General features: G+C 41.0%; 2 protein-coding genes and 1 pseudogene across 3 annotated transcripts; 2 read left to right on the top strand and 1 right to left on the bottom strand.

The window, feature by feature from the left end:
* The first annotated feature begins 10,387 nt into the window (after positions 1–10,387).
* On the top strand, positions 10,388–13,626 carry LOC103454297 (uncharacterized). 2 transcript variants are annotated; one of them, XM_070823513.1, is made up of 6 exons: positions 10,388–10,650; positions 11,298–11,499; positions 11,592–11,688; positions 11,783–11,820; positions 12,017–12,992; positions 13,352–13,626. In XM_070823513.1, exons 2-5 carry the CDS (start codon positions 11,393–11,395, stop codon positions 12,171–12,173), a joined length of 399 nt encoding a protein of 132 aa, XP_070679614.1. In that variant the 5' UTR covers positions 10,388–10,650; positions 11,298–11,392; the 3' UTR covers positions 12,174–12,992; positions 13,352–13,626. The 2 variants fall into 2 exon arrangements, with proteins under 2 accessions (XP_070679614.1, XP_070679613.1); XM_070823512.1 differs by having other exon boundaries at positions 10,403–10,750.
* A 447-nt stretch (positions 13,627–14,073) lies between these two features.
* Positions 14,074–20,220, bottom strand: LOC139197042 (uncharacterized). Its single transcript, XM_070823514.1, has 3 exons — positions 19,682–20,220; positions 19,487–19,559; positions 14,074–14,381 (listed from the first exon to the last, which is right to left on the bottom strand). The coding sequence occupies exons 1-3, from the start codon at positions 19,903–19,905 to the stop codon at positions 14,277–14,279; spliced, it is 402 nt and encodes a 133-aa protein (XP_070679615.1). The 5' UTR covers positions 19,906–20,220; the 3' UTR covers positions 14,074–14,276.
* LOC139197160 (uncharacterized) lies at positions 15,073–16,509 on the top strand (annotated as a pseudogene).
* Positions 20,221–21,947: the final 1,727 nt, after the last annotated feature.

Genomic DNA, 21,947 nt, shown 5'->3' with positions numbered 1-21,947 from the left:
CTACATGAAACCTCTCTAACAATCTTGAGATTTTTATTTTCTTTTTCCCACCAACACATCTTCAGTTTGGATAAACAGCACTGTGAAGGCAACTGGTGACATCTTTAGTTTGGATAAACAGCACTGGATCTGTAAAATCAGCCGATCAATGAGCACATTCAGCTTGGATAAACAGCATTGCTTCTCGGCCGACTGATTACCTATCCAAGTCTCGGTCAGCAAGGACTTTCGAGTCCTTGTTGGTAGTGGTCATCTCGTCAGCCTTCTCAACGAAGTGAGGTGTTACCAGATTACTATATTCGGCACATTGAAAGCCGAATCTGATATTGAACTTCATAAAACTAGTAGCCTTGTCTTTAGGCTTTAAAACCCGAAAGTCGAGACATGTTCCTTCATCGGCTGCAGTCGCAAAATCAAGAAGTCAGTAGTGCACTTAACGCAACATCAACACATTTTACTTCCTGGCTGAGCTCGGCCGACGAGTTGGCACGCCCCTTACACAATCGAATGACGTAGTTAGCTTATTAATTACTCGACCTGCACGCCACGTAGGCTTGGTAGTTTTTAGGACCAACATTTTGGCACGCCCGGTGGGACCCAATGCTAAAACTACGAAGTTTATGACCATTGAGACACGATCGATTAAAAAGAAAACTACTAAGCCTACGTAGATTGGAAAGTCCACGACCAACCTTCCAGTCCAGGACCCAGGATAAGAGGACTTGTCATAAGCACATAATCCTCCTATTACCGATATGCTTAAGGCCACAAGTGCGACACATCGAGAAAATGAAGTTTACCTCGGCGGCCAGCCTCACAATGCAGATACCCTTAACAAAACCAAAGGCGTTTTAATAGAGGATTACGATGAGGATGGTGGTGAAGGTTCTGATCCACTTACTAGATCGTTTCTCCAGAGAAGGCTTGAAGAGCAATCTCAGATTTTCAATTGAGAAGTAAAAAACATACTTGAGGTAGTACGCAGTAATGGAGAGGCACACAACAAATTGCTCGAACTATTGGTTAGTAAAGCTTATGAAGGTGGACCCGCTGATAGTTCCCGACAACTTCCACCTAAGAGTAATCCATTATCAATGATATAGGCCAAAACAGGATCTGCTCGGCTTAAAATGTTCGACTTGGAAAAAAAAGGAGAATCAAGTAATAGATCATATGGATTCGACCAAATAGCAGAAACAACATCCGTCGATATGATCGAGGTATAAAGAATGATCGATTTGACCTTGAAAAAAAGGCCAAAGTTCCCAAAATTCATCCATCCATACCCAGCTTATGTAGAAAAGTTCAAATATCCTAAAGGCTTTAAAATCCCAGATTTCAGCCTTTTTGCTGGAGAATCATCCCTGTTTTCGTTAGAACATGTAGCTCGATTCATTGCGTAATTCAGAGATGTTAATAGTGACTTCCATAAACTGCGACTATTCAACTTCTCATTGACAGGCTCGACATTCGTGTGGTACATCAACCTCCCACCTAACTCCATCCAAAGTTGGGAGGAACTGGTTGAAAAATTCCATGAGCAATTTTATCAGCTGGGAATGGAAACGTCAGGTTCTTCATTGGCTAGGATGACTCAAGCATCTGATGAGTCACCAATGGATTATCCTACAAGGTTTAAATCGGCCAAAAACTGGTGCCGAGTACCTCTTGCTGAAGTCGAATTTGTTAGGCTCGCTTTGAATGGGCTAAACCTGGAATACAAAAATAAATTCCTAGAGGCAAACATCCGTGACATGTACGAATTAGCTCAACATGTCGAGCAATAAGACTATTTACTCCGAGAAGAAAAGGCCTCGAAGTCCCCGTCCCGAGGAACAATCTACAAAAACCCCATAGTCAATTATGCATCGGCCGAAGAATATGCCAGTATGCTAGTATAGATGCGACCGAGATAGTAATCAACAAACCATGTATATGCAAGGCGTTGGCTCATGCCAATCCCAAAAATGCCAAAACTCACTCAGCCCCTGAAAAGTCTACTGTCAAAACAGCAAAAGTTTATACTTATGATATTACTAAGGCTGACGCCATCTTCGATCGACTGCTACTTGCCAAAATTATCAAACTTCGACCTAGGCATAATATCCCCAAGGCTGAAGAATTAAAAGGAAAAAACATATTGCAAGTACCATAACTCAAACAAGCACACGACAACGGTAAACTCAAGTTTCCAGAAAAGAAAATGGGCGTCGACACCGACCTATTTCCTACGACGACAATAAGCATGGTAGATGCTTGTCTGCTTAGGGATAAAGGAAAAGGAAAGGCCGAGTTCGTTCCAATACAACATGTCCCAAAACAGAACTCTCAACCCTGGCTCAAGATTGATTTATTTTCAAACGAGCCATCTAACGATTTTTCTGTACAAGCTATCGTCGAACCCATGTCAAACTCCAGCACAGATGAAGCGGATGGGCTGGTGATTTTATGTAGTCGGTGTAAGAAAAACGTCATCTTCATCGAGCCAAAGGAGAAACCACCTCAGGCTACAATACAATGACCGCCTCCTACGGCCGTAACGACACATCAAAAGGTGCTTAGCGGATGCCAATGCCAGGGAGTTTTCGATAGGCTCAGCCCTCAAACATGGATCGAAGGGCCGCCTCCAGCCAGACAGCGCCTTGATTTCGGCACACCGTTTTATAACAAGGACTATTGTGCTCGCAACTCTAGTAGCTCGAGTTCTTCCACGATCTAGAAAACATTCAAACCGCCTGAGCCACGCAACCAACCGTGGTATAGTTATAATTCTCTTACCGACATGTATATCGCATTTTCTAAATCGCAGACGCCAGCGAATAGACTGCATGGCCTGTTGACAAGCGGCTTAGGCTACCTCGGTTACCAAATGGTAGCCGAAAGAAATAACAGATAACGAAGATGATCAACAACCCTCGGCAATAATGGCCGAATTACTTTAGGGAAAAATACGATTAATCACGATTTTGAGACCACAATAAAAGAATCTAAGAAGCGCATCAAACTCATTCTTTGGGCTGAGGAGATGAAAGCTCGTTTCGAACACTTCAGGAATGAAGCGGAAAGCAAACTTCCTCCATTGCCTTCACAAAAGCCATTAATAAAAGTCCGATGAAATCTACACCCCCTATTTCTCGATGAAGCCTTGGAGTACATACGGGAGTTTCATAAGAAATATTCTGCTAATGACTTTGTTGACCCTATAAACTACAAAGCCTACGTGGCGCGCAGGCCGAGTAATTAATAAGCTAACTATGTCCTTCGGTGAATGCGGGGCGTGCCAACTCGTCGGCCGAGCTCGGCCGAGGAGTAAATTTGTTGATGTTGCGTTGGGTCGCGCTACTGACTTCTGCGTCTTGTGATTGCGGCCGAGAAAGGAACACGTCTCAGCCTCTTGGGCTCTCGAACCTGAAGACAAGGTTACTATTCTCACGAAGTTCAATATCAAATTCGGCCCTCAATGTGCCGAATGTAATAACTCGTAACACCTCACTTCGCCGAGAAGGCTGATGAGATGACCTCGACCAATAAGGATTCAGAAATCCTTCTCGACCGAGACTTGGATAGGTAATTGGTCGTTCTCACCGCAATGCTGTTGATGCCAACGGAAGGTACTGCGAGACCGACTGATTCTACGGTGACAGAGCTATCTATGCCGACTTAAGATATCACCGGTTGCTTCCACAGTGCTGTTGATGCCAACGGAAGATGTGTCAGCGAAAAAAGGAAAAAGAAAAATCACAAGTTGTGAGAATTTGCGCAGGGCAATTTTGTATTGATTTGCAGGGGGCTTCCTTAATGCACAGCTTCCCCTATTTATAGCGCTGGTCCTCGAGCCCGAGTTACAATCCTATTCGGACTAGGTTTCCCTCTCTGGATCAACATCACCTCGACCAATCCTATCTCCACTAGGACAACGAATCTAGTCCTTAACTGAGCCGGATTCGCTTTCTGGATTACTGATCCCGTCGAGAGTCCCTATTGTACTAGGACTCGGCTTGCGTTCTGATTTAACCGACCTAGGCTTGGAAGCCCATGAGCTGAACGATCCATGACCCTTTCGCCACACGGCCTCCCGGGCCGAGAGTGATCTTACCCTCGGCCCAAACTATTATTTTGGGCCCAAACAGACTTGTACGGCCTACCAAAGGTGTGTCAAGAGGCTCTCGACCTGGCACTAACATGCCCAATGCCGAGCAGATTATTCAAAAGACCATTGATCTAGGGATGAAGGCCAGGTTCCAGCATATATGTGAAGCTCGAGTTCTTAGTTTTGAGGGCGATCCATATACTGATATAGATACCACCAAGCTTCCTTTCTCCCTCAAGGACCTCCAATATTTACGATACCATTTTGAAGTCTTCTCAGCCGTGTTTTTTTTCAGCCTAACAGCCGATGAGAAATAGCGCATAGCATGACTAGATGCTTACTTAGACATGATGGATGCTTGAATTGCCTATTAAAAGCATGCCCGTAACGTCCTTCATGACTTAAGAGCAACCCACATCCTCGTCCTTGGTGATTCAAAACTTGTGATTAACCAACTTAATGGCACCTTTCATTGAATGAGTTGTACTTTGGCGCCCTATCACATGGTTGCCAACTATTTGGCCGAGTCATTTGAGGGAATCACATTTGAGCACATCTCGCGTGTTCAAAACACTGATGCGGACGAACTGGCACAAATTGCCTTCGAAACATAACTCCTGAGAGGCAAACTAGACTGGGCAATACAAGTAGTACGACCATACTCAACCTTGGTTGATCACCAAGTTCTCGAACACGATCGTGTGATCCGTACAAGAGTCATGTCACTACCTTCATTATTGGAACAAGAGGTTTCTATGGATGTTTGCGCTGTTAAGACATTACCAAACGATTGGAGAAGGTCAATTATGCGATATCTTGATAATCCCATTGACAAACACGACCGGAGGATAAGGGTCCATGCCACAAACTACGTGTCATACTAGAATAAGTTTTATCAGAAATGTGAGGATGGTTTATTGTTATTGTGCCTCGACCCGCAGGAGGCTGCCCAAGCAATTACAGAAGTACAAGAAGGAATTTGCAGAGCTCATCAATTTGGATGTAAGATGCGTTGGCTGCTTCACTGACGCGACTATTTCTGGCCGAGTATATTGAAGGATTGTATCGAGTATGCAAGGGGATATGTATAGTGTCAAATTCATAGGCCTATATAGAGAGTCCTAGCTAAATTACTCCACTCGGTCACCAAACCATGACCGTTCAGAAGATGGGCCATGGATGTAATCGGTAAAATTACACCATCTTCTGGAGCAACTAAACATGCATGGATACTTGTGGCAACCTATTACTTCACTAAGTAGGTCGAAGCAAAATCATATGCCGAATTAACATCCAAGGAAGTTTGCAATTTTGTAGAAGAAAACATTGTGACCAGATTCAGCGTACCATAAATGATCATAAACAACAACACAATTTTTACAGCTGATAGGTTCAAAGAATATACGACGAAATCGAAATTCCAACTCGAACAATCCACACCATATTACCATAAGCAAATAGACAGGCTGAAGCAAGTAATAAAGTTTTGATCAGCATTCTCGAAAAAATGATAAAAGAAAAGCCTGGCATGTGGCATTTGAAGTTGAACGAGGCTTTATGGGCATATTGGACTTCACTTTGATCAGCAACAGGGACGATCCAGTATGCATTAACTTATGGACACGACGTGATGTTACCAGTCAAGTTAAGTATAAATTCATTACGAGTAATTAAGCAAAGTAGTTTATTCAGTGCCGAATATAATTAAGCCATGAGACAAGAGTTAGAAGACTTAGAGGAAGTTCGGCTTGATGCTTATAATTTATTGGTGGCACAGAAAAAGATTGTCAAGCGAGCTTATAATCAACGAGTCAGACAAAAAACATTCAACGAGGGAGAGTTAGACCTAGTTTGGGAGTGAGGTGCTTAAAAAAAAAGCACCTATGAAAAAAAGCTGTGAGGGTTTTAGGTGTTTGGTAAACTGAAAAAAAAGGGCTTATTTTGGAAGCTGCTGTGAGAATAAGCTGAAATCAAAGGAAAAAGCTGAAGCTACTATTTGCAGCTTTGGAAAACTGGCTTTTTTTCAAAGCACACAGAGTTACAGTGCTCCTTTAATGAAAGGACCCACTATCAGACTACTTTTTTTTCCAAAAGCTTTTTTACAAAAAAGTTTACCAAACGCTCTGCTGATTTATTTCACAGCCGCTTATTCTCACATCAGCTTTTTTTCAAAGCACAGCAATACCAAACCAGCCCTTAGTATGGCAAACCATGTTGCCCATAGGAATTAAAGACCCTAGATTCGAGAAATTGTCGCAGAATTGGGAAGGACTATTCATCGTACATAAAGTTCTCGGCAATGGGGCATACCACTTCAGAGATCGAACTAGTCTGATTCATAAACTAGCAATCAATGGGAAATTTAAAAAATATATATATTATCCAGTCATTTGGGAGATGCGAGAATAAAAGTTCATTTCATTAATTTTTGCAAAAATGATGTACAGGTAGAACCGATCGACCAATTTATAAAGACAAAGTTCTAAGAGGTCGAAGGAATGAAGGCTTCGAGGGCGGCTTTCAACTCTAACAACCTCACTTCGCCCATTGTGATTTCAGCTTGCCGAGTTCTCTTATCCATCTTCAGTTGCTCGATCTGTTTCGCGCTAGCCACGTATTCAGTCAAATGAAGTTTGCTTTACTCAAAATCCTTTGCGAGATTAGAGGCAATGGTCGATCTCTGACATTGGAGTACATCAATTTGACAGTTAAGGTTGGCAATTTATCAGTCAAGGTCAGCCAGTTGTTTGTTCTTCACTTTTATCACCTCGACCTCTGGACGAAGAGCTTCTTAAGCAACCAATGCAGCCTTAAAGTCATTTTCTGCTTGAAGAGCTCTTTAAAAAATATTAAAGAATCTCTTGCTCACCCTTTTTTTCTTTCTTTTTTATGCGTTTTTGGGGTGGGGCAACGTTTCCAGCCATTCCTGTCTCAGGGCAAAACCGTTTGCTCGGTGTGACTGGCACAGTAATAGCCACCATTGGAATAAGAGAGGTCATGGGAGATTGAACATTTGTTGCCTTCTTTGAATGAGCATGCTTTTTTTTAGCTGCAACTATCGCGACCGTGTCGGCCCACTTTATTGGACGACCCACTGTAAATAAACTCAAGTTAGGATGATAGTTTTGAGCGAGAAATAGAAAGAAATAAAAGACATATACCTTGGGCCGCTTCTTTGGATTTTGGGGCTGGAGCTTTCTTTGGGCGATCGCCAAAAATCTTTTTGACAATATCCTCGACCAATTCACCAAAGAATTCTTGGATATATGCATCCCACCAATCAGCAAAGGTGCTAGTGTTATGAGTTTCAGGGACGTTCGGCCGGAGGCGGTGTTTCGTGCACTGCTATTGGAAGTCTTGCTCGGCTTCTTTACACTCTCTCTATGATGAACCAGGGAGATGTTCTCGACTTAGATGAGATTGGGTGGTAAGTAAAGGCACACGATAGCCTTTGAGGTAGCCAAGTTACCAAGCGGTAAAGTGGGGGTGGTAGACTTCCCAACTCGTGCACTGAGCATCACAATCGAGAAAAAGGGTCGCGAGTTAGCACGAACGCCCCCCCAGTTTTGTTGAAGGTCAGCGTCTTCGGTCTCATCCCATGTCGAGGATTGAAGCTTGATGGAAGAAGGGTACTCTTAACGATGGTAGATCAAGAATTCATCATCAGCAAGATCTTCTAGGCCGAAGAAGTACTTGAAGACTTCTTCGGCCGAGTGAGGAAAAGCTGGTCTGGAGGCCAATTGGAGACCTAGCACTTCGGAGGACTTGAAGCTGGGGATTTCTGGCCTCAAGGTAACGAAGTAGACTTGTAGCCAGAGATGGAAAACCCAGAGTGGACCATTCTAGTGCGGGTCAATTTTGGCGACTGTCGAATAAGAAGGCTTCATGTTTTCGATCAAACTAAAAGCTAGGATGTGACCACTGGCCAAGGCTTCGGCCACTGGCATGTTTTCGATCAAACATTTATTTAACTTGGTACAAATAATAAATTTGTTATACCAGTAGAATAAGAAGGCTTCATGTTCCCCCTTCCGTAGGTCTTCTTCCCCTCGGCCAGCAAAGTGGTGGATGAGAGTATTATAGTTGAAGAAGTTCTTGTGCAGCTTCTGGACTTCTTCTTTGGGGGCTTCTTGGTCATTCTTCTTTAGGGCTTCGATGACACGTTCGTCGAATAATGATTTAAGGTCTAAGTCGAATTAATACCCAAGAAGGATGACATCAACTGGAAGACCAAATGGAGAAGTGCCAAGGATGGCCGATATGTCAAGCACAGTCGAGCCAATAAGGCCAAGGGGAAGTACCATTATGTTGGTGGCCAAGCACCAGAAACTCAGAGCTACCGTGGGAAGCTCCCGGTCTATGGCAATCTCAATAGTAAAGAGTTTGATAACATCATAAATGCCAAGAGTTTTCCACTTTGTGCTGAAGAACTTCTCCATTCGTTCAACCTAAGTTGCCTAGGTTGCAGTGGTCGAGGGCCAAGCTCTTTGAGGCCTAGCCAAATCCCACTTTGACCAATCATATCCCTAGAGCAAGGGTTTCAAGCAGTGGGTCTTGAGCAATTTGGTAATGGTATTTGGGACAACGTCCTTGAAAAGCGGTCCCAAGATCTGGTGTGTAGCATCTGAGTCGCCTTCAAACCGTAGAATCTTGATGGTGTTTCGATCGATGAAGTCCTTGCACATAGCACACTTCTCAGAAAGCTTGGTAATAAAGATGTTGGAGGCCATTGTTGAAGATTCGAAAGATTTTCTGGGTTTAGGAAGTTTTCTGGGTTTTGAAATCTTTTGGGTTGTGAAAGCAAATGGTAAGAGGTTTAAAAGTTCTGAAAACGTAGAATATGAATAAAGAAGAGTCGGGTATTTATAGGCATTCTGGGAAGAAGATCAACCGTTTGGTTTTAAATGGGGGTAGAATTGATCGGAGAACTTGATAATCATGACGAATATTTAGAAAATCCAGGTGAAGGGACTGAAGATCTCATGGTTTGAGGATGCATGTTTGCGTATGACGACGGATTTAATGGTGAAGAGACGTTTCGATGGTTGCACGTTTCGAGGTGGACAAGTTGAGGAATTACCACGTGGTCAAGTATCTGACAAAATTAAGATCATGCAATCATGCTTCATAAATGCATTTGAGTGGGTGGAATATTTGAGACTTTTCGTTGTTTTTCAAAGATACTTCGGTATGATTTCGCTTCTTCAAGGTCGAGGCTCGGCCAGGAATTCTAGGTCGAAGACCTCAAAAGCGAGGGGGCATTGTTTGGGCCCAAAATAATATTATTGGTCTGAGCTCAGGTTTGTTCTCGGTCCAGTGCCTTTCCATAAGTACTATAGGCCATCCAGCTACCATAAGCCGCCTAATCAGGTTCGTCGAGTCGAATGGTAAGGAGAATTGATTTGGATATGGGCAAAGAAATCGAGTCCTGGTGTAACAAGGGGTTTCAGAGTTAAGGGCGCTGAGAACTCGGAAATGAATTTGATTCATTATAAAGCTTGGTTCAGAAACCGATTAAAACTAGGATTGGCCGAATCCTAATCAGATTAGATTTGGGAGTTTTAGTTTGGATACATCTTTGGTTAGGCTAGGGGTAGGTTCACTGCTATATATATAGGGGGAATGCATCATTAAAGCCTTTTCCAATTCAACACACAAACTGTCATGCGTAAACGCTTGCTCTACGTGAAACCTCTCAACAATCTTGAGATTTTTATTTTCTTTTTCACGTCGACACATCTTCAATTTGGATAAATAGCACTGTGAAGGAAACTGGCAACATCTTCAGTTTGGATAAACAACACTGGAGCCGTAGAGTCAGCCAATTAAGGAGCACATTTAATTTGGATAAACAGCATTGCTTCTAGCCCGACTAATTAGCTATCCAAGTCTCGGTCGGCAAGGATTTTCGAGTCCTTGTTGGTAACGGTCATCTCATTAGCCTTCTCGACGAAGTGAAATGTTACCAAGTTACTACATTCGGCACATTGAAAGCCGAATCTGATATTGAACTTTGCAAAACTAATAGCCTTATCTTCAAGCTCTAGAACCCAAAGGCCGAGACATGTTCCTTCCTCAACCATAGTCGTAAGATCAAGAAGTTATCAACGCGCTTAACGCAACATCAACACATTTTACTCCCTAGCCAAGCTCGGCCAACAAGTTGGCACGCCTTGTACACAATTGAAGCACATAGTTAGCTTATTAATTATTCGACCTGCGCGCCACGTAGGCTTGGTAGTTTTTAGGGTCAACAATTCCTTCAGCTATTTTATCCCCAACTCTCCTTCCCGATTTGCCCTACCCTTCACACCCCATAAGCGACATCTTCCTCAACAACCTCCAATCTGGTCAAGAGTCAGTCTTCAACAAAATTTGTTACGATCAATTGAAATGATGTGTAGAGTTTCGGTGTTTACACTAGCTCAGGTGTTCACAACACCTCCACCTTGTCTCTGTCTACCTCTTTTGGCAGTGTCGACCAAGCTTTTTTTAATTGGTGGATGACTTTTTTCAATTTATGACTAAGATGGGCGTGGCGTTCATGGCTGGATGATAAGGTCTTCCTTCATTTCATCTTTGCGATGTTGTTCAGTTGGGTTTTTGATGTCTGTTGGAAGGGTCGAATCGAGTTGATCGTGATGCCTTGTTGCGGCAGTGGTAGCAAACTTCTCGAATTTTCTTTTGTTTTGTCTCTGGTTTTGGGCTCTAGGTTAGGCCTTTTTTTGCTACCAAATGATAAAATCCCCTCCTCCATAATTGACCCTTTTGTCTGTAATCCAAACATGCTTCATGAATATCCATAAAAAAAAAAAAATCGGAATGGTGCTTAATTATTTCTTGTTTTGTATAATCGAAAACACAAGCCTAGCTAGATTAATAATAATACACCTACGATTAAGCATTTAGAAAATACAAGCTTAAATGAACTTCATACAAGTGTAACATAACGAATTTAAGCTTTTTTATTGTGTTTTCCCAATGGGGTTTTGTTTTGTGGCTGAGAGAATGCAGGAAAATGAAACAGAAACAGTATTTTTTTATCATTGAGTGTCTGAAAACAGAAAAGTTGGAAATTTTTTATGCAATTGAGCATTGTATTGAAAGAGCCAAAAATTTATATGCAATTGAAGAGTATGAATGTGTGAATGTGATTGAGGTTTTAGGAGAATTATATGTAAGATAGTGTTTGGTTTTGTGATTTCAGGTGACACAGTTGGGTGTGGATGCATTGCTGGTTATCTGTGGTTCCTGTGGATGTGGGGAAGCCAACTGTGAAATCAGATAAATCTACAGTTCGAGATGGGAGGTGTCGATGGGAAAATCCGGTCTATGAAACAGTTAAATTCGTCCGTGAGCCAAGAACCGGGAACATCAAAGAGAGTGTCTACAACTTTGTTGTCTCAACTGTATGAATTGTTTTGTTAGATTTTGGGTAGTGAGCATTTGATTCCGCTTATGAGTATCTAATTTGGTTTTGTTCTCTTGTGTCGAATGCTAGTGTTCTTGGGGAGCTTTCTGTCGATTTTGCTGACCATGCCGAGGCTACTAATTCATCCTGTGTATCTTTTCCCCTCAAGAATTCAACAATTATGCATGTTAGTAATCTCCCACTTTGTCAAAACTATAGAATGTTAGACAACAATTTGATTGCTTTTTTCTTATCGAACTCTTGTTTATGGTTTCGAATAGGTTACCATTCAAAGGTTGCACGCAAATGTTGATCCGAGGTATATACAAATGTTGTAGTTATTTTCTTTTCTTTTTTATGGAGTTGTCTTTTTTTTATGTTTCTGCTTTTTTATTTTGTTTTGTTGGAGAAATTTTGAAAAGTTTTCTTTTTTCTTTTGTTTTTCAAATTTCATTTTTCTTTTAATGCAAAGATCTTGTTTCTATTGTTTTAAAAGTTTTCATGTCAATTCACAGGATGAGGGCATTAATCGAACCACCCAATTTGCTGTGCTCAACCACAGAGCATCATTTGGATCTGACTTTACGTTGTCAGGTTCTGACAATGTGTTTGGACTTGAATCTCTGCAAGAACTTGGATCAAGAGATCCTTCCAACTTTCTGTCGTCTTTGAATCACACCTCAGTACAGAGGTACAAGAGGAATTGAGTTTTGAGAAGGACCTGAGTTTCAATATCCGTTTACAGCTCCAGAAGACTCAAGAATCAAATTCTGATTTAATTCTTGCTGTGCGAGACCTGGAGGAAATTTTGGGGCACAAAAATAATGAAATAGCCAATCTTTCCAACAGGCCAGAGTCCTGCGGGGATGCTGCAGGGTTGAAGGCAACCATCTCGAAAGGTGGGACAAGTGAGGATGAGGAGCAATTGGAGCTGATCTTGTTAAGAAGCACAGCAATGCCAAGGAAACACACCTGCTCAAGAAACAGATCGCTGAACTCTATGGTGAAATGGAAATCTTTAGGAGAGAGTCGAGAGACTAAGATGAGCTCAAGATGCAAATGGAGCAGCTTGCACTTGACTGTGAGATATTGAAATAGGAAAACCATGACATCTCATATAAACAAGATCAAAGCTCATCTCCCTCTGCTGGCGTAAATGAACTCGAATGCCAAGTTGAGGATTTGAAAACAGAACTGGAGCTGCTTTGGAAACCTCAACTGCTTCATTTTTCGTGAAGGAAAATGATCTTCAGAACTAATCAAAGGATTAGAGAGCAGGGTCGTACCCAGTGCATAAGGCTCCCGCTTTACACAAGGTCTAAGAAAGGTGAATGTCGGCTAGCCTTACCCCCATTTATGGAGAGGCTGCTCCCAAGTCTCGAACCCGAGACCTACCGCTCATGGGCGAAGACACTTGCCATCGCACCAAGTGCGACCGAAGGATTAGAGAGCAGGGTGGAAGAAAAAAATCAGAATAGTGTGTTTCAAACGGTAAGCAAACCTTCCATATTCCGTAATGCATCTGATAGAATGCTTGAATTCGATTATGATGGATACCAGAAAATTGTAAATGTAACTATATTTCTTCTAAAAAGAAAAACCAAATTTGAGGTTTTCATGCCTAGACGCTTGTAAGCTTTGGTTATTTTATCTTTATAGGGGTTCACATGTGGGGCATATGGATTACGAACATTACTTTGAGTTCACGCTCTTCTTCTTCTAGTTCTTCTCGACTCCCCTCTGTTGGCTCATGCTTCTTCTTATTGTCCAGTCTCTTTGTTTCTCTCTTTGCCCTTAAATGCTGTCATATTATATCTGTAATGATTGGTGAAATCATCTTTATCATACAGGTAGCTACAGATGCCACTAGCAATGAGATTGCATTGGAACAAGAGCTGAGATTTTCCACTGCTGATAACAGATACGGCAGCTTATTAACAGAATTAGCTTCACTTAAGGGGAGGAATAAATCAATGACAATTTATATCATTAATATATATATATATATATGTATGTATGTATGTATTTTTCCACCTTTCCTTATTAGCAGAACTAGAGTTTTACCGTCTCATATATATATGGTTTTTGCACTTCTGGGCAAGAGTGCATCAGTTTTGTGACCAAATTTCTTGCTTTCTGCTTCATTCTATACTCTATGCATGTTCCTTTGGCCAACATTTAGCAAGTCTTTGTTAAACTTCATCAGTTGTTGTTAGCCCGGTTATGTACTTCATTGTTGTATATTTCAACCAAGACAATCAAGTTATGATCTGTCACATCGTTAAGTGCTTGAACTTTGAGATGACTTGTGGTGGCTGGCACTATTGTTCTTTGCTAGGCACCTCAGAGGATGTAAGAAGGCGGGGAAGATGTAAATGTTTAAATCACAAAATAGAAGCTTCAAGGAACTCTTAAGCAATAAGGATACGGAGGAAAGTGTTTCAATTGTGAGTGTCTCGCTTAAAGCTTCAAATGTCATGTGTTCTGCTATTGAAAGTTTTCATTTTGTTTTTGTTTTTCGAAGTTATTACTCCTTTCCATTGAGATAGTTGGTGGCTGGGTGGATATGTGATAGTAAAATTCATTTTTCGTTAATGCAAAGATCTTCTTTCTATTGCTTAAAAGTTTTCATGTCAATTCACAGGATGAGGGCATTAATACAACCACCCAAGTTGCTGAGCTCAACCGCAGAGCATCGATCTGATATTACATTGTCAAGTTCCGACCGTGGCTCTGGACTTGATACTCTGCGAGAATTTGGATCTAGAGTTCCTTCTAACTTTCTATCATCTTCGGGTCACTCCTCAGTACAACATCATCCTGCTGTTTATACCCGAACATCAACTTATGACGACAATCAGCAGTCACAATGGGCATGGTCTGCAGGTTCAGTACATGAAGTAAGTACTGATGGTTCAACAAAGAGTTCTCGGAATACCATTACAAGAGAATGGTCTCAACAGTCTTCAGATGACGACATTGAAAAGCTAAAGGCTGAGCTTTTTGTTCTATCCAGACAGGTAGATATGTCAGAGCTAGAATTACAAACATTAAGGAGGCAGATGGTAAAGGAGAGCAAAAGGGGGCAGGATCTTTCAAGAGAAGCCATCAACTTGAAAGAGGAACGCGATTCTTCCAAGGCGGAAGTTGAGAAACTAAAGTCCTTTTAGAAACGTATGGATGGTGCAAAAATTAAAAACAGGTTCCAGTTAGAAGGCGGGGATCTGCGGGCTCTTGTTGATGAAATCAGACAAGAATTAAGTTATGAGAAGGACCTGAGTTTCAATCTCTATTTACTGCTCCAGAAGACACAAGAATCAAATTCTGATTTAATTCTTTCGGTACGAGACCTGGAGGAAATTTTGGAGCAGAAAAATAGTGAAATAGGAAATCTTTCCATCTCCAAAGGTGGGACAAGAGAGGATGAGGAACAGTTGGAGCTGGAAGATCTTGTTAAGGAGCACATCAATGCCAAGAAAGCACACCTGCTCGAGAAACAGATTGATGAACTCTATGTTGAAAACTTGAAATAGAAATCTATAGGAGACACAAAGATGAGCTCTAGATGCAAATGGAGCAGCTTGCACTTGACTATGAGATATTCGAACAGAAAAACCATGACATCTCATATAAACTAAATCAAAGCCAACTGCAAGAACAACTTAAGATGCAGTACAAATGCTCATCTCCCTCTGCTGCCATAAATGAACTCGAATGCCAAGTTGAGGATTTGGGAACAGAACTGAAGAAGCAGCCTGAAGATTTTTTGAATTCGTTGGTTACCATAAAGGAACTTGAATCCCATATCAAAAGCTTTGAGACAGAACTGGAGAAGCACGCACAAGTATTTAAAGCTGATTTAGAAGCTGTGACATGTGCCAAAGTCGATGATTAGGAAACGGAACTGAAGAAGAAGTCGGAAGATTTTTCAAATAGGTTGGCTACCAGAAAGGAACTTGAATCCAATATCAGAAGCCTGGAGGAAGAACTGGAGAAGCAGGCACAATATTCGAAGCTGATTTAGAGGCTGTAGCAGGTGCCAAAGTTGAGCATGAGCAAAGAGCCATCCGAGCAGAGGAAACACCGCGAAAAACTGGGTCAAAAAATGCTAATACAGCTGAGATGCTTCGGGAAGAATTCCAAAGACTCTGTGTGCGAATGGCCTCAATATTTGATGCAAATGAAAAGGTAGCCTTGAAAGCAAATGACAGAAGCCAGTGAAATGTGTGTGCAGAAGAGTCAACTAGAATAAATGCTCCAGAAAACAAAGGACGAGCTCCAGGAAGTTAGAAATGATTACAAGAAATGATTGCAAAAGCTCTCGAACCACTTATACGAGAAAACCGGACAGATAAAAGAGATTGTATTGGAAATGGACAACAATTCCAAGCTGCTCGACCATCAGGAGAAACAAGAGGAAGAAGTAAAGGAAATCTCTCTCAGGTGATCTTACAGCTTAAATCTCAGATTGAAAGGCTTACGGCAGAGAACGACAGCCTTTCTGAGCCAGTGGAGGAAAGCAAAAATTTGAAAGCTGAGTCAGAACAAGTGAAGAAATCAAGCGAGGAAGCTGAAATGCGGATACAAAAAGGAAATGTGGAAAGAAATGAGCTGGTAAGTACAATTTCTATTCTTAAGAAGGAAGTAGAGAAGTCATTGGAGGTTTTGAATAGAATGCGGCATCTCAAAGATGAAAAGGAGGCGACAGTTGGTCTCCTAAAATCAGAGATAGAAGAGCTTAAAGCTCGGTGTAAGGACTTTAAACGTGTTAAATACGAGGATGAGGTAGAGAAAAGAGAAACTTAGAAAACAGGTATTCCAGCTTAAGGTTGACTTGAAAATCAAAGAAGGAAGATGTGTTCACTAATGTTGAAATGAGGCTCAAGGAAAACATTGGTCGCGTAATAGTTTCTGATGGATTTTGTTGATGCATAAAATCAGCGAGGACTTTGGTACAACAGAAAGTGTTAAGTTTGTGACCTTCGTTAGATTGTTCCGGTCACTAGTACGGATAAGTGTGTAAATGGATAGAGACAGGGAAGCAAACACAAGATGTACGTGGTTCACCCAGATTGACTACGTCCACGAGGTAGAGGAGTTCTCATTAATTGTGAAGGGTTTACACAAGTACATAGGTTCAAGCTCTTCTTTAGTGAGTACTAGTGAATGATTTAGTACAAATGACATTAGGAAATATTGTGAGAGAATGATCTCTATTTATAAAAGAGAGTTTCTAGTTTCATTCTGACATTGACACGTGTCGTGTTGTGATTGGCTTCTAAAGTTGACACGTGTCGCGCTATGATTGGCTTCTGATGTCGACACGTGTCGCGCTGTGATTGGCCTCCTGGTTGGAAGCAAACTCTTCTGGGTCCTTGATGGTATAATGTTGACCGGTGCTCATTAGTTTCAGGATTGGTCAAGTATGGTACAAACAGTGCTCCCCTAAGTTCCCGAGTGAGGGAAGCTCCTCGGTTAGGGACTTGCAAGATCCAAGCCATTGAGTAATCATGAAACTTCTAAGTACCGAAGTGTGGTATCATTTTCACTTACCTTATCTGTCTCATATGTAGATGTGACATCTTCTCTGGAAGTACTTTTCCTCTATCCAGGGGTGATATCTTTAACCGATGAAGATACACAAGGTAAAGTATCAATTTCACTTGAAGCTTACTTGTAGTTTCGAGCTTGGTCAAGTACGATACAAACCCTATAGTAGGAGTCCCCCAAGTCGCCGAGCTAGGAGATTTGCCGAGCTAGGTGAAGCTTTGGAGTTGAAGCTTTGTAGGTGAAGCTTTGGAGTTGAAGCTTTTGTTGGGTACCATGAATTGATTTTGCTTCACACTATCTTGATCAAGATAGTGTGAAGCTTTTGAGAATTTGTAGTTGTCCTCCATTGATGAAGTTTTTGTTGGTGAAGCTTTGGAGTTGAAGTTTTGTAGGTGAAGCTTTGGAGTTGAAGTTTTGTAGGTGAAGCTTTGGAGTTGAAGCTTTGGAGGTGAAGCTTTGGAGTTGAAGCTTTTGTTAGGTACCATGAATTGATTTTGCTTCACACTATCTTGATCAAGATAATGTGAAGTTTTTGAGAATTTGTAGTTGTTCTCCATTGATGAAGCTTTGTTGAATTTCCCTTGTGTTTTTTTTTTTTTTTGGAAACTAGAAATTTGAAAATGTGGGAGAGACAACATATACAAATTTTGCTTTCACACTGTTGAGCAAGAGATTGTGATGCAAGCCACACCTTGTAGTAGTTGAAGGTTTGGATCAACCATATAAATTGAATTTGCTTCGAAGGTCTGAGAATTGTAGTTGCCCTCCATTGATGAAGCTCTTGTGGCACCATAAATTGGTTTTGCTTCACACTGTCTTGATCAAGAGTGTATGAAGCTTTTGAGAATTATGGTTACCCTCTATTGATAAAGCTCTTGTTGGCACCATAAATTGGTTTTGCTTCACATTGTCTTGACCAAGAGTGTGTGAAGCTTTTGGGAATTGTGGTTGCCCTCCATTGATGAAGCTCTTGTTGGCACCATAAATTGGTTTTGCTTCACACTGTCTTGATCAAGAGTGTGACACTGTCTTGATCAAGAGTGTGTGAAGCTTTTGAGAATTGTGGTTGAACTCCTTTGATGAAGCTTTTGTTGGCACCATAAATTGGTTTTGCTTCACACTGTCTTGATCAAGAGTGTGTGAAGCTTTTGAGAATTGTGGTTGCCCTCCATTGATGAAGCTCTTGTTGGCACCATAAATTGGTTTTGCTTCACACTATCTTGATCAAGAGTGTGTGAAGCTTTTGAGAATTGTGGTTGAACTCCTTTGATGAAGCTCTTGTTGGCACCATAAATTGGTTTTGCTTCATACTGTCTTGATCAAGAGTGTGTGAAGCTTTTGATAATTGTGGTTGCCCTCCATTGATGAAGCTCTTGTTGTTGGCACCATAAATTGATTTTGCTTCACACTGTCTCGATCAAAAGTGTGTGAAGCTTTTGAGAATTGTGGTTGTCCTCCATTGACGAAGCTCTTGTTGTTGGCACCATAAATTAGTCTTTGCCAGTTGCTCGTGGTTCGAAAGAAGTTGCAGGTATGAAAGAGAATAAAAATGCTTGAGGTAAAATTTAAATTGCTAGCACTATATTGAAACAATTTTGGTAGAGAACTTTACGAAACATAAACCAACAGAAGATCTAGTTTTAATCGCAATAACAACACAGCATAAATAGTCTTTGCGAACTTCAAAACCTGTAAAATATCGTCCAATGCAATATTCAAATCATATTCCAGCCTCTGTTTCTATTAATAGATGTACTAATAGCGTCTCAACTTGTTTACTTATTTAACTTTTTCGGGGACAAATAAAATCAAAGGAAGCTGCTTTGGAAACCCCAACTGTCGAGGGTTACGCTCTTCCTTGTTCTAGTGCTTCTCTACTCCCCTCTATTGGCTTTCGCTGCTTCTTATTGTCCAATCTCTCTGTTTCCCTGTTTGCCTTTAGATGATGTCATATTATGTCTGTAATGATTGGAGAAATCATCTTTATCATACAGGTAGCTAAAGATGCCACTAGCGATGAGATTGCATCGGAACAAGAACCAAGACTTTCCCACTGCTGATAGCAGGTACGGCGACTTATTAAGTGAATTAGCATCACTGAAGGAGGGGAATATATCAATGGAAAGTGAACTAAAAGATATGCAAGAAAGATATTCGGAGATTAGTCTCAAAAATTCCAGGAGGAGCCCCCACAGGTGGCAGCCCACTACATATCAACTCCAGCAAACAAATTGAAATGACCAATACAGGAACCAGAACAAATCGTTTTTCCAATTGAAAATTGCTAGTATTGCGTTACTCCTTCCAATATAAACAAACACATTCCGGTCACAGTAGCCTCTGTTCCATCTTATTGGGAGGCCTCTCTTCTTCCCTTTTCAAAGTGCTTATAAGTAATTCAATTAGGAGTGAGGCGAGGATGGTGACTTAATTACCTTGCACTCTGCTTCTTCTTGTTCAATTAGGAGTGTCATAATCTCCCCTTCCGGTTCAACATCGTCCAACCAACTAAGTCATATATATCATCAACCATAGAGAGGTTACATTACATACAAATGCGTAAATGAACCACAACAGACAAATTAAGATTAGTTATAGATGAAAACACAAGAAACTTGAAGAAAACTTACGTCGCGAAGCCGAAGTCAATATCGAAAGTTTCCAAGTCCGAGGTATCCACAGCATAGACAGTTGAATGTAAGGTATTGATCACAGGGTTCCCTTCCTCTCCATCATCAACAATCTCAAACGTGGTGACACCAATATGTTGGATATCAGCAAGGTGTTGGCTTTGCCCGGTCTCGACAAAACAAAAATCACGGCCACCCAAATGAACCAAACACACCGACGTCATCTCACAAAATGGAGATGGTGGATCTGCAGTCTTTAGGCCTTTCAATGGTAAGGATGGGCTTAGTGTATAGGCAATAGGACCGTCTTCACCACCACATTTCCCAAAGGAGAATGCTATAACCAGATTATGAGACAATGCTACGGCATAGAGAGTCTTGCCTACAACCACGGCCCTCCCAATGAAACCAGTGGAACCTATAACTGGATGCCATTCATTTCCCAAAGGAGGACGCCAGTTTTCCGTTTGTGAAGCACCGCTGGAAGAAGCAGATGCAGAGTCACGGCGGGAAGAATCAAGAAACAAGATGATTTTGCCCTATTTTTATCTTCTACCTTGAACGTTCTCGTTTCTGCTATTATGCAATGACAATTAAAACTTAACGCATATATCCTAATGTGCAATGTTAACTTCGACTTCATAAGACTTTAACAAAATCAAAATAAAAAATTTTGAATCCACTCTAAATCACTTTTAACGTGTATGTCCCAAGATTATTTTATCTTATTCAACTCCCAAAATCACTTCCACATTTTATTATTCAACAAAACCCTAACCAATGGAACTAAAAACATGTTGATTAATTTTTTATTTTTTTATTTTTTAACACATGAAACATGAAATCCACGTTTCAAAAAAAGCATTTAAATCTTTTTGTATGCCGTGTGTGGAGCAAAAAATAATCAAGAAAATTATAGAGGCGACACGTGAACTTTTAGGTAAAAAGACAAAATTACCTTTAAGGCACACCGGGATTCTCACGTGCATGCAATAGACAATAACGGCTCAATCAAAGTCAAATGTGATCAAAATGGCTCAACCAAGCATCCAATTAAAGAAATCTCATTTGTTCATACACACCTTCATTTTGTTCACTTCTTATACTTCCTCCCTCCCATTTGGCTTTTATCTAATCGTTCACTTCTTACACAAATCTCAACTAAACTCTAGAATAGCTTGAGAAAACTGCCTCACACTTGAAGAGGGAATTTGAGATAAAAAATCTTGGCAAACTTGTCTATGCATTGATTTGAAGATTGACCATTCTTTTAACAATATTCTGGTTTACCAGTCGAAATACACATAGAATGTCTTACACCCACAATCATCCATACACTAGATGCAAAATGAGACTATTGAAGAGGTTTTAGAACTCAAAGTTCCACATCTAAGTGTAGTTGGCGCTTTACCATACCTAGCACATTGCACTAGGTTGTACATCTCCTTCGTTCTTGAGATGATGATAATAGGCCTACACATCGCCACTGAATTGGTGTTTGAAGACGTTTTTCTGCTACTCTAAAGCTACCACGGATTTGGGCTTATTCTATCACTACATATTCTCAGCAGATCGAACCCGCTGATCCTCGGAATGATGATTGGTATGTTTCGTTATGCTCGCACTAGTTCTTTATCAACAAAACATGCACATAACACTTTTCCAGATGGTTATGTCTTTATCGTTAGGAATGCCCTAATATCTTAGAGGTCCACATAAGCTACACCTTAGTTGCAATGTTTTTGAATCAATGCCTCATCTGTGCTCCTTTTTTTGTTTGTCTCATTCTCCCTCGACTGAAGTCAAGGCTTCGAGATATGACTTGGCCTATCCATTGGATTCTTGACCCACTCCAATTCCATCTCATCTGGAGCAACAAATTTTGTGTAGTCAAGGCTATCAAGATTCTAATATTGTCCAACCTTGCCACAGAAGGAAAAGTCTCATTGAAATCCACTCTAGGCCGCTGAAAATATTCAGTGGCAACTAGCCTTCCTTTATTCTATTGTACTGAATCATCCATATTGAGTTTGATCTTATAGACCTTTCACCCAATTACAATCTACAAGTTCCCAAGTGCAATTCTTCTCAATCACATCAATTTCATCTCTCATTGACCTTTGCCAAATTGATCATTTTCTGCTTTTTCACATTTTCAGGTTCCTTTACACAATAGTTGTAGGCTTCATGGATGTTACCAAGTGTTCTCATCCTTAATGGAGTTGACCTTGTAGGTGATTTTAGCATCTTTATTCTCTTAGGGGTT

Source organism: Malus domestica, chromosome 06 (genome assembly GCF_042453785.1).
Source record: "Malus domestica chromosome 06, GDT2T_hap1".
In the NCBI taxonomy this organism is placed as follows: Eukaryota; Viridiplantae; Streptophyta; class Magnoliopsida; order Rosales; family Rosaceae; genus Malus; species Malus domestica.
This window is presented reverse-complemented; position numbering and strand designations above follow the sequence as displayed.